General features: G+C 38.5%; 1 protein-coding gene across 3 annotated transcripts in view; it reads left to right on the plus strand.

Moving 5' to 3' along the window:
* The window catches only part of LOC135197276 (uncharacterized), a 134,182-nt gene that overhangs the window by 35,075 nt on the left and 85,586 nt on the right, over positions 1-13,521 (plus strand). For all 3 annotated transcript variants that reach the window (XM_064224396.1, XM_064224395.1, XM_064224397.1), the window contains 2 exons: positions 10,164-10,674; positions 12,688-12,916. In XM_064224396.1, coding sequence (XP_064080466.1) covers positions 10,164-10,674; positions 12,688-12,916 — 740 coding nt within the window. The remainder of the gene's footprint in view (positions 1-10,163; positions 10,675-12,687; positions 12,917-13,521) is intronic.

Raw genomic sequence — 13,521 nt, forward strand, 5'->3', positions numbered from 1 at the left:
TTTTTTCCATCTGTCCATCTGCCTGTGGTGTTTGCGCATGGTAACACTGCGTCCCGGGCTTTAAATAATATCATAGTTCGAATATTAACGGTGTGATTTGCATACAGTAAATTATTAAAACACTTTTCAGTTGCAAATGTACACCCAGATATCCTTTTATTTACCTAAGACTTACACATAGCGTAACTATTTAAAGCCCGGGACGCAGTGTTACCATGCGCGACCACCACAGGCGGATGGAAAAAACAGAGTATGGTCTAGTAATATTTTTATCTATTGACATTCGTCAAGGAATGGTGTTGAGCTGCGATTATAAACAAATAAATTCCCTTTTATATTATTATTATTATTATTATTATTATTATTATTATTATTATTATTAAATTATTATTATCACAAACGTCTAACAACGCATTCATGACGTACTCAAAGACCTTTTAAGGAAATTCAGTCCTAGAATATAGTCTAGACACTAGACTAACCTGACATAGTATAGATTCCCGCGCCGAAATTCTGCGCAAACACTTCCATTAGCCGCAAACATTGTTTACATTCCGAAAGGCCTAGAGAGAGAGAGAGAGAGAGAGAGAGAGAGAGAGAGAGAGAGAGAGAGAGACCTTAACTTGTCGCTAACGTCACCGGAGCAAATGCTGGTCTAAAGAAAAGTAGAAAAAGAAAAAAAAAAACTCAGGGAGCTAGACCGATGTATTTTGGCGCGTTACCGCATCCTCTTGGTAAAACGAATCGTGACATCACAGGAATCTTCAGGTAAATTTGAAAATAAGAGAGAAAAAAAGTAAATTTTTAGATAACTGAGTAACTAAGAGAGAGAAAAAAAAAAAGTCTTGTCACAGCAGTGCAAACTTAGGTTACAAGGATTATTTTTCCGGTTTTGGAAGAGCTGGTGAAATGGACTTCCTTGCTTACGTAAACATGCATGCAGAGAGAGAGAGAGAGAGAGAGAGAGAGAGAGAGAGAGAGAGAGAGAGTATGTTTAAACATCTTTTCACCTGTACCTCTTCCTGCGTGAATAAGCGTGCATATATCAACTGGGTGAATGAAAACACGGGAATATGTATACTTCTTTAACTTAGGCCTAGTACCATACCCCTACCTGCGTGAATAATGCACATATATGGTAACGGAAGACGGAATGAAAATTGGGGTATGAAAGACATCTCTTGAGAGAGAGAGAGAGTGAGAGTGTGTATAAAAAAATCGCAGCCGTCACGGGTAAACGATTTCCCAAGCGTGTGTCACGCGCACCATGAACTCTCCTGCTTCCCAATATAGACCCAAGTGGAGAGCAGCACCAACGGCAAAGCATCATCTGAGCAACTCTTTATCGCGGTTAATTGGCCTCACAATCGGGGTTGTACATAGTCCTCTCTCTCTCTCTCTCTCTCTCTCTCTCTTCAATAAGGAATCCGGGTTTGGACGAAGAGGAAACGGATCTCTCCTCTTTCTTTTGCGTTGCTAGACTCAGTGCTCTAGTCTCATAATGAGAGAGAAGGAGACAGTTAAATGTCATGTTTTGAAATTTAATGAATCAAGGACGTGTTCCAGAATTTAATAAACGACAATAATATAGAGAAAAATTATTGTACTATCACGCACTAAATCAAACCGGCTCCAAAAAATGACTAAAAATATTGTCACAAACTCATCGTCATGTTCCGCTGTGGGTCTAAAATCACATCTCAAGCTCCGTTGGATTCGCCCTGGTTAAAAATCCTGGTGAGAGATGGGGGCGCGATGTTCATTTTTTCCTTCCTCTGGGTGGGGCATCGGAGGGGTTTGGGCATCAATGGTGGTGGGTTGAGTGGGTGGGCAACATATAGAGGTTGTAACCTCCTTGGAGGGCAAAGCCTGCGGCGTTAAGGTTTGGGTGGAGCTTGGGATCAAGCTGGTTGGAGGAAGCTGGGTATCCTGTCTTGTAGCTAAGTGTATTATTATTATTATTTTATTATTATTATTATTATTATTAAGCTACTTTAACTATTTCTCGTAACTCTTCAGGCTGCTTCTTATACCGAAAATGTATAATAATCTAGTGCAGTACTATATGCGTTTTTCTTTGACTCTCAAGTTAGTTTTTAAATCAAATGTGTATTTTTTTGGGGGGGTGGGGGTTATGGGTGAGGGGGGGAGGTTGATGACGGAACTTTACACTTAACAGCACTTATCAATGGACCCTCCGTACCTGCAGCTAAGAGGAAACATCTCTCTCTCTCTCTCTCTCTCTCTCTCTCGTGTCAAGTCAGCAAGTGTCGAACATTTTGAACCTTTTCGTTCGGTCTAAATTTTTTTTAACCTCCGTTGTTGTGATAAACAAAAGTATATTTTAACATTGCTTAGCGATCTTACATGAATATAAGTAACCCTAAAATAAGTAATAAACAAATATAAAGCTACTTTTTCGGTCCAGTTCTGTCGTACATAAAAACAAAACTATAGACGCCGGTCCATGTGCGTTCCAGAATGGTTCATCCCCGATCTGCGCATGCGCCCGAATGACGGCCAGCAGACGACGCGCGCCGTCAGGCACAGGCAGAGAGTATACAAGCTTCGTCGGTGAAGGAACCGTCTACACGTAGTCCTTCTGGGCTGTGTTTTTCGTGTTTTCCATAGACAAATATCGATCTATTTTTCACAAAGTGCTTCTGGAATAGTGCGTTATTAGTGTGAGTGTGTGTGTAGCGTGTAAAACCGGTGATAAGCGTGACCAGAGCCATGAAATGGCTCGAAATAGCAATATGTATCGAAGCAACAGGATGTGTGAATGACTGAGTGTACGTATTGTAAAGTTTTCGTCCTTTTTTTTTTATTTTTAAGTCTGTGGGAAATCTGCCGTTCATCTGGACCGGCGAAGAACCCTTGGTTCGTGAAGGCATTTCCCCCTCACACAAACGCGCATGTGATACTGTTACATTTGTCGACGTTGGGACTTTATAATTGTTTAAAAGAAGACGTTATTTTGAAAAGTGCTAAACCTTAAACATGACAGGAACATCTTTAGAAAAGAGGTGATACAGTAATTTGCTGAGATCAGCAACTTCCACGACAGAGGAGACAGTATACAAATAGTTCAGGTCATTCAGGTCGGCATCGTATACGACCTCTCTTCTTCGTCATGTGTTTGGTAGTGAGAGCAGGACCACATGAGTTGAGAGAGAGATATTAAGGCCTGAGAATCAAGTGCGAGAGAGAGAGAGAGTGGATGGGATGCTGCTGGTCACATTGATCGTTTGTTGCCGAGTGAGAGAGAGAGAGGGAGATGGAGGAGAGGAGGGTGAAACTATTGGGGGTGAATGGGTGTTTGTGACGGAGCACACGTGGAGCGATTGTTTACTTAGAGATATGCCTATTGTTCTTCGGTATATATTACTTTGTGGAAGGGGGTCGGGGGAGGTGTTTGTGGCTTGGGAACGAGGGTGTATTCGGACATTTAAACCAATGCTGTGTTTGTATGCTTGTGAATATAGGTAGGCAAATGATGCGTAGGCCTAAATATACTCATTGAGAGAGAGAGAGGACGTATAGTTTTTAAAGACAAATGAACCAGTTATAGTCCAGGATAACTTCATTTCAGGGCACTGCCTATGACGTGGGCATGAATTTAGCCCATCGTCCATCGCCCTGGTGGAACTTGATGCCACTGAATGGACGCGAATATGGGATAGTACGAGATCGAAGGGCTGCTCCCTGCTGAGTACTGTTCCCCCCCTCGCGAGGGGAGGAGGATTAGTCACTAGACCTAAGTGGGAAGAAGAGACTATAACTCTTAATACCTATAGTCCTATATAGACTTACATATTGTTTGTCTGTTTTCTCGTTTGTGTTAGAGAGAAATACAGAGTTTTAGAAACTGACTAAAGGAGAAAGTCAAAAGAAATATGAGAGAAAGAATGTGCTGGTTTTCGAAAAGGTCACCATTATGCCGGAAGTTAGTTCTGAAAGTGGTAAAAATACCAGAGGAAGGTGAGGGAGAGATTAAGCTGCTCACGAAGGAGACAGGGGTGTAGATAATAGATTAGGCACGTCTGTTAAACCCCAGAGAGAGAGAGAGAGATATTACGAAATGTCAAGAAACCGCACTGAGCTCAAACAAGCTTAGAATAAATCGCTTGAGATACGGCACACGTCTTCCACGCATGCTTGATATGCGCTCGCATGCCTTCTGTTGTTTTTTTTCAAGGATTCAGATAGCGCTCTGACGTTTATATGTTTGTTAATGAGAGACTGTAACCGTAAGCACGCCCCTTAAAATAGGGTATAGTGGTGGGAGAGAGGAGGAGGGACCATCATTTAGAAAATGGTCTTCGTATGGTTGACATTTCAGTTGAGAGGGCTGTTAGAATAATGAGTAGGGTTAGAAAGAGATGCTTGAATACGTGCGTTGTTTGGATGCGCCGTTGCAAAGGTACTTACGAATTTGACATATTTGAAGGAGACTAAGCCGGATTCAGAAAGGTGTCTTTGAAAAGCTTCTGCAAAAGGATGTTACTGATCATGAGGAACTGGGTGGCTCTTGAGGTGATGATACCCGTTTCCGGGTGACGATACCGAGAGAGAGAGAGAGAGAGATTGCCAGCGTCGATAAAGATATGATGATGAGATTCATACAAGGAAGTCGTATTCCTTTATAATAGGCTTCTGTCTTCTAGGCTGAAGCTTAGGCTTTGTAGGTTCTCAACTAGTTGGCATCTGATGAAATCTTACTATACGATGGGCATTTAATAAAAGGAGGTATATATATATAAGCTTATGCAGATGTTGCCAGCAGTTTAGATCGAGTTGCAGGCAGGTGTTGGGTACGTTTCTATCTTTCTAGAATCGTGGGGGTTAATGTTATAGTAGAGACATCTGTAATTCGGCATTCATATCTCAGCTGGTGTATGATGTCATGTGATTGCCATCTTGCTCAGTTATTGCAAGAACTCGCCATTTAAACCTTAATATAATAGGATATTAAGAAGAGCTGTTTGCCTTATTCAGATTTCGAGAAATTTATTGGTTTTATTAGTGGTAATCATGAATTATCAGTAATTTATCTTTTTTTTTTTTTTTTTGTTTTTTTTTTTTTTTTTTTTTTTTAGATTATCTTACATTTATCAGTAATGTTTTCCACTTTATTTGGTTATTGTTGAATTATTTTAAACTTATTAGATAATTTATTTACTGTTTTTTTATCTTTGAGAGGAATTAGCAGATAATTCTATATTCACAACAAGTTTTCCTTATAGCAGAGGTCCTCAAATTGCATCCAGCAATTGCAGTTGCACTTTGCATAATGAGCACGATTCGTAAAGTGTCAAAGATCCGTTAGTGACTGCTAACTTTTATTAATTTTTAATCGAGAAGGAAATAAAATAGTTAAATAAATGCGTTCGTAGTGAATTCTTCGCGCCCATTAAAACTATTTCAGTTTTAATTCCTACTCTGTGATTTATTTTTTTTTTAATTCAAATAATTTAAGTTTATGCCTGAAAGTATTTTTGTTTAATGAACTTAACTAAGAGATTTAAGTTTTTTCGACATTATAGTGTGTTTTCTGTGTAATATTTTTTGGGTTATTTGATCTGTTGTCATCGTTATAAAGTAATTTAGCGAGATGACAGAGCCAATCGCATTGCTTGTTTTGGTTACATCTTCACGAAGAAGAAGAGAGGGGGAGTAGGAGAAGAGGAAGAAGATATTCCTGGATAAACAACTTCCGAGTGGAAGCTCAGGGAAGAGAGAGAGAGAGAGAGAGAGGTGGTCTTCTAATTAGGCAATATGACACCAGTAACGCTCCTTGAGAATAGCGGGAACATCTCTCAAGGATGGTAGAGAGGGGGGAGGGGGTTGGCGGTAGGGGCTAAGGAGGGTTGCGTTTGTTGTGGAAAAGTTTAGGGATAGATATCGAGTGGCGGTATTTAATTGTTGATATATTCATGTATAAATCTCTCTCTCTCTCTCTCTCTCTCTCTCTCTCTCTCTCTCTCTCGAAATATTTAACAAAAGAACGGTGGTTTCTTCTCTTGAGCTCAATTTACCGTCATTAGCGAATTGCAAGGAACCACCAAATCTGAATCCTAGGGCATTGTATAAGACCGATAATTGGGGGTCATGGGGTGAAAACTTCAATAATCACGACTGTCAGTCAGGCGAGAGAGAGAGGTACATTTCAGTCGGTCTTAGCCTACGGCAGCGTAGAATTGAAAGAAAGGAAAAAAATTCCTAAGATATTTGACCGTAAGTCCGTTGACTCTTGTCTGGTAGCTGTATATATATATATATATATATATATATATATATATATATATATATATATATATATATATATATCGTGTATATATATGTATGTATGTATAAAAGAGATAGAGAGATAATATTGTAGCATAGTAGTCGACTCCAGAATTCTAGCTTGATGGGTCAGTATCTAAAAAAAAAATAAAAAACTCCAGTCAGAATAAATGCAAGCAGCTTGCGTAGTGTTTGCCAAGCATTTTGCATATGCTTACGTGCTTGTTTTTATCACCTCATATCAGCCAAGGCACCTTCAGTATCGGCTCTGCTTAGCTGGTTGAGAACTTCTTGAAATTTTGAGTTTTATGCAAGCTCGGAGTTTTGGTTTACATTCTTATTGAAGACCTGGCGTGACTGTATTACTAATGTTTCTTTTATTATTATAAGCTATGAAATTCTAGTTATCCAAGCCTCTGTCTGTCACCTGTCGACCGTAGCTTTTGTCTGCATCGAGTGTCTTGTCTGTCTGTCTGTCGCCATGTTCATCCATTGATATCAGTGCTGTCTGTCGCAAGTACCTTGTCATCATCACGACAGCCCTTATATACATGGATGAAGGAATTTCAGTCAAGCTTCGCACAAGGGTAGATAGTCACGCATAGGTACAAATGATTGTCGAGTCATATCACCATTGCAGAGATGCCTTGGGCAACTCAGGAGAGAGTTTCATTAGCGATACCACGAATGGAGTCTACTCATTTCAGATGACTTGGTCAACTCGAGAGATCTTCGTCATGAAATGCCGACCTGTCTGCTTGTGTTAGCTTTGTTCCTTGGCATTGATAGAACCCAAAGATTCTCTGGGAAGCCCACAGACGCTGGGAGTTGGGGAGAGGGGGGGGGGGGAACCCAATCTTCTGATACGTTAAAAAAAACAAAAAAGACCACAAACGCATGTTTTGACGCACACAAGCAAAGACCACAAACGCGTGTTTACGATGTACGTGCACGTTCTTAAGCATAAAAAGAAATCCTTGCTGGGACAAACGTATGCAGATGCCATATTGAAAAAAGACTAAAATTATTATTCTTTCATGCGCACAACTTGCCCTAATACCCCTTTGCGGGGTGGGGGCCGGGTGGTGGCGGGCGACTGGCTCTAAAAGGTACACAGTCCATACCCATTTTTTCATGACCCCAGGAAATGCTGGTAGTACCCATATATATATATAGCTGGTTGGAATGGTGGGATGGTAGGCTTAACGCTTGTTTGGTATATGTACACACATATATAGGCAGATGTATATATGCATATGTTTATATATGCATATGTTTGTATGTATACACTATACATCATACCCTTCATACCCTTGTTCGACAATGAGAACCAGGCCTTCCTCCTCACGTATCGATTGCAAGCAGGTCTGCCTTTGTGCTTGAATCAGGCCACATTATCGATTATTTGCGAGGTTCTGGACTGACTCTCTCTCTCTCTCTCTCTCTCTCTCTCTCTCTCATTCTTTTTGACGTCATAGGCAGTCTCTTGTCTTTAGCCGAAGAGCAAGAGAATTTTACTGTTATTTTTTTTATATCTTTGCATGTTGTTGATTTCTGTTATTTTTTAGGCTGTAATATAACTTTTTAAATTAATATTTTTACAAATGGTTATGATTTTTTATTATAGGTTTTATTATATCTTTTAATCTTGATGGCTGTTATTGTCTATTTTTCAGAAGATTTTTTTGGAATTTTAAATTTCTGTAAGAGATTTTTTGAATGCATGCATGTAACAGTTTTATCTATTTTCTTTGAATTATTTTTTTTTCAAGGTTTTGAACGTATTTTTTGTTTAGTCTGTATGAAAAAAAATTTTTCCTTTCTTTGAACTAAGTTTTTTTCCAGACCGTTTCATCAACTATGAATATAATTTTTTCTGATTTTTTTTTTTTTTGAGTTTGTTTGTCTTCGTATTTTGTCCTTGTGGCTATATTTTTTTTTTTGTCAACAGTGGTGTTATAGTTTGTGAATTTTTGTCAGCCGGCTAATAATAGCTCTTAATATTTTTGTATTTCTTGAGGTGTTACTAGTTCTTGGTTATATCGTTCACATGTCACAGGTCATAATATTTCCATATATGTGTATGTCGACTGGGTCATAATTTTTTTTATTTATTTTAATTTATTTTTATTTGTTGGGGGGCCACCAGGTCATAACACTTCTCAATATTTATCGTTTCTCGATTTCGTTATATTTCATTGTTTTTCATTCCTCATCGTCATCATAGTTTTTTTTCTAAGGGGTCCTATTGCACCTTAATTAATGTTTTTCAAGCCCAATGACCTTACTCCTGTTTTATTATTATTATTATTATTATTATTATTATTATTATTATTATATTATTATTCCAGACGGTCATAAAATTAAAATTTCTAATACTACGGTCTTATGGCGTCATAATAGACCTTAATTTTTTTTAATTCCTAAGGTTCCTCTGTCTCTTATTTATTTATTTTTTTTATTCCAGGTCATAAGGTTAGTGCATTTCTAATACCACAATCTTATGGGGTCAAGATGGACCTTAAGTTTTTTTTCAACCCCTAAGGATCCTTTGTCATTTATTTTTTTTTATTCAAAGAGGTCGTGAAATTGGTAAATTCTAATGTCAAAGCTCCAATCCTCCTTCCTTTGTAGTTAATCCTTTATTTATTTTAATAATTACTCAGTTATAAAAAAGTTAGTCTGCTTCTGATACCGAAGTCCTAATCTTCTTCTTCCTTTCTGTGTATTCCTTTATTTATTTTTAATTACTCAGAGTCATAAGGTTCCTGGTTCCTAAGTGCTCACTCCACAAACACAGTTGCGGGCGCACTACACTTTACATGAGGTGCAAAGCTTTATGTCCTTGCTTACTATACTCATTATTTAGTTTAACTTTAATTTATGGTACTTCACAATGGTTATTTTAATTCATGTCTATTATCCCTTTTTTGTAACCAAATTAACCCCGAAGAATTACAGATGTATCTAAATTAGATACAATCCGATATTGACTTTGCTTTTAACCCAACTCCCTTTCATTTCTTCTTCTTTATAACTGAGGTATAGCCATGCTACTTAGCTTTGACATCCATCGCTTTCCAGGTTAAGAACGTCCTTCATTTTGAGGGCTATCCTCATATACTCTCCCAGTTTTCTGTTAGGGGTTATCAGTGTCTCTAAATTTATGTCCTGATCTGTATTTTGTAACGACTTACACGCATGAATAAATGTTCGGTGGCGTCCTCTCCTCCACTCTGCATATTCCACAGACCTCGTCTTTAAAATTGCCCCGGAAGTTGTTGGCCTTTTAAGTTCAACATATTCAGTCTGGCTTCCATTATGATACAGGCATCCTTTGTTTTCAGTTCCCTTATGTATTTGTTTTCCTCGAAGTCATCTATGAATCTCGGTTTCTTCATTTTTTTCCTCTTTTCTCTCAGTCTCTTGGATATTTTGATTCATTCTTATCTTCATTTCCTTTTTCAGTGCCGCTTTGGGATATTCTCTTTGTCCATTAATTTCTATATCATATTTGGTGCATATGTTCACTACGCTTTTTGTCCAACATTGCCCATGTGGGGCTCTTAACTGATTTTCAATTATTTCTTTTATTAATCTTTTCTCCTCCGAATTTATGATGTGGAAAAGCATGATTTTCTTTTAATCAATTCTGTAGGATACTGGCCTATACCGGACTCCGCTATAATTCCCCAATATAGCGTGCCCTTAGGTTGTTCATACATACCTCGGAGGATCCTGTATTGCATTTTCTCTAAAGGGCGCATTTAAACTCCCTTTTGTCGTTTTTAACGTTTTTACTGCCACCCATGGGGGCCTCCATGAAACAACGGGAGGTCGATTTGGTAATCTTTTCTTCTTCCTTCCTTCCGCAGGAGGGTGAGACACCGACGGAGACGTCGCTCGGACCAGCACCGCCACAGCGTCACTACAGATTCCAGCTCATTCCTGGAGCTATCCCACGAAAACGGCAGGGCCGGGGGCGGCCACGTACGCGTCCTGCACGAAAACGGGCACGTCCATCACCACCAGCATCAGGACACGTCGTACCCGCACGATGGTATCCACAACATCGACCACCATCACGTGCACGTACTACAACAGGACCAGCAGCGGCAGCAGTTGTTACAGCAACAGACGAGTCTCGTGACTTACCACCTCGGCGGCGGTCGCGTTCAGGATTACCTCGGCGGGCGCGTTCAGGAACCCCTCCTGAAACAGGCGGAAGTCCGCGTCGAGAGGCTGCACCCGGGGCGCGGCTCCTACCTGAGCGCACTCGACTATCCTTCTCCCGCCCCCGCGGGCGTGACGAAGGCGGACTTACTCTTCGAGGAGATGCAGAGGGAGGAAGAAAGGAGGAGGCGCCGGGCGCGAGAGTTGAAGAAGGTGGGTGAGGAAAGCGCCTGAGAGAGAGAGAGAGAGAGAGAGAGAGAATTATGTTCTCGAACACCTGATATTATTGAAATTGTTGATTTTCTCGTGACATTCTTAATGAACGTACGAATTATTATTATTATTATTATTATTATTATTCATTATTATTATTATTATTATTATTATTATTATTATTATTATTGTTGTTGTTATTGGTTATTATTATTATTATTATTATTATTATTATTATTATTATGCGGTACCACAAACTTAGCTTCTGTCTAATGTTTTAATAGCATTTGTAAATATATAATTGCATCTTCTTCAGGAGAATGCACCGTAATAACTATTATTATACACTTCAAATTTAAATCCCCGCATGATTTAGTATAATTATTCGTCTATTTTCAACTCCGAGATAAACATCTAAGTTTAGTACATATAATCGGCATACCTCAGAAATTAAATAATTGCCCGCAAGATGGCAAAACGTCAGCGAAAGAGAAATATATATTTATCATCATTTCAATTTATAGAAGGCGATCGCCCACACGGAAATATATAGTGGCATCTGGCACCTGCTGGATGACGTCACGGTGCCACATCGTATTGAGCAGCAGTGATGTTTTTCTTGCACTTCATCTCTTTTAATTAACCCATGGGGGCTGATTCACCGAGAGAGAGAGAGAGAGAGAGAGATTAACTGTGAAGGGAGTTTGTCAGTCCCTTTATCATTTATAATAATTATTACTGTGTTAATAATAAATTACAACCTAGTAATAAACTACGTAAGTCAGTCACCTGTAATTTTACTTCATTCATCGAATTATCAGTCTGATCTTTGTTGAATATTCAGATCTTAGCTTACTAGATCTTAGTCTAAGGAAGTAAAATACACTTGTAACACAAACATCGTCTTTTAAATTCTATAGAATTTATACGTGAATATTTTTGCATACTGCTTCAAAAGATAGACGCTCTCTTCCACTTTTAAATCATTGTTGTGACCTAGATACATATATATGCCCCCTCTGCTGAATGTACTTTTTCCACCAAACCTCATTTGCAAACAAAAGATTATTATTTTTTTTTTGTCTAAGGACACAGTAAATACGTTTTATCTTATCAGGTATATATGAACTCCACCCCACCTTGTGTGACAGATAAATGTTATCTTCATTTTTCATGACAGAAAATGAAAACCTGTGAAATATTATGTGATAAGGATGCATAGTCATTGCTTTGCTTTGACAGTCATATAATAAATGTGTTGTTTACGCGGCCAAGTGATTGTGATACTGGGGAATAATCATAGTTGATAATTGTTTAAAACAATTTCTCTGATATTTTATCCTTTATATATAATATATATATGCATAGTTGATGCTGTTTGTGTTGAATAATATTTATTGTGTGCATGTTTCTCTGAGAAGGTGTGCAAATAGAAAATATATTCATATTTAGTTATAACTTTTTAAACAGTGCTTCCAGATAATTGGATTAATGCTCAAGTCATTCTGTTATAGCAAGACAGCTTCTTAAATTAATATGTATATAATATTAATGAATTGAACTCGTTATGTAGTATGCAGAGTAAGTTTATTAGGCTTCTCTGTTTGAAATGACAAACCATGTTGGGTTCTTTTGTGTAGAATAAATATGCATTTTAGTGTATAGGTAAAGAGTGAAGAAGTATGAATGTACAGTAGCATATTCAGACTTCATAAACTCAAGAGTTTAATTGGGACACATGAGGATTCAACACACATCATACTGTCTTTTTAATTTTAATTTATTTGTAGTTGTTTTTATTGAGTTGATGCTGTTTCCTATCTTGTAAAGAATTGTTTCTGCAGTAGAACTGATGTTATTTTTTATTTGCCTTGTGGGAATCATTCCCATAAAATTAATGTCCTCTTGAAGGTCCTCATAAAACTGATGTTGTTTTGAACCTTAAAAGGAATTGTTCCCCTAAAATTAATGTCATCCTGTTGAACTTCATACTCATGATGATTCATCTTGCAGGAGAAAACTGTCACAACCAGCGAGACAACCACTACAAAAGTCCGGAGGAATATCCTGGACACCAGCGATAACGGAGGACCTCAGGTGGGCATGAACGGAGGCGTCGCAGGATTGGCAGAAACCGTCAAGAACACAGTCATCGGGTTCCTCACCCCGCCCAAAGAGAAGGCGAGAGCTTCTTCAGTCGTGGAGTCCTCAGAGTCTGGCTTTGAGGATGGAAGTGTATTTGGTGGGTGTCTAAATCTGCTCTTGTGGACCTCTTTGTCTTTCTCAGTCAAAACTGATTAATGAGCACACACTGGTATTGAAAGAGATTAATTCTGGAGTTTCTCAGGAGCCCTATCTTTTTTCCTAGATAGCAAAATGCCCCACTCAGTAGTTACACCCTGCCACGTTGATACCCTCTGTATGATTTTCCTTAGTTTTCATTACACCACTGCCTCTAAGTATGGGCTTATATCGAAATTTCAGATGAGGTAGTTTGTTGAACAAATTTATGTTATCAGTCATTACATTGGTTAAGATATATTCATTCCAGATTTCAATAAATGATGAGAATAGCAATGATTTTCTCACTAATTGCAGTCTATGCTATATTCCATAGTCATGTAGAGAATTTGAAGTTGAATGTTTAGGGTAAAATGCTGCTTGCAGGAAAAGGATATTTGCCCAGTCACTACTCTTACAAAATTCAGTTAAAAAAAGGGGGCGGGGCGGGGTGACGGGGGAGGTTTTACAGTATCAGAATTTCAGGGTCTGTTTTCTCTTCATGACTTTAAAGTCACAAAATTGACAGTTGAAAATTTTTTTTGAAATCATGAAGTATTTGCGGGA

This window comes from Macrobrachium nipponense, chromosome 18 (assembly GCF_015104395.2).
Source record: "Macrobrachium nipponense isolate FS-2020 chromosome 18, ASM1510439v2, whole genome shotgun sequence".
NCBI lineage: Eukaryota > Metazoa > Arthropoda > Malacostraca > Decapoda > Palaemonidae > Macrobrachium > Macrobrachium nipponense.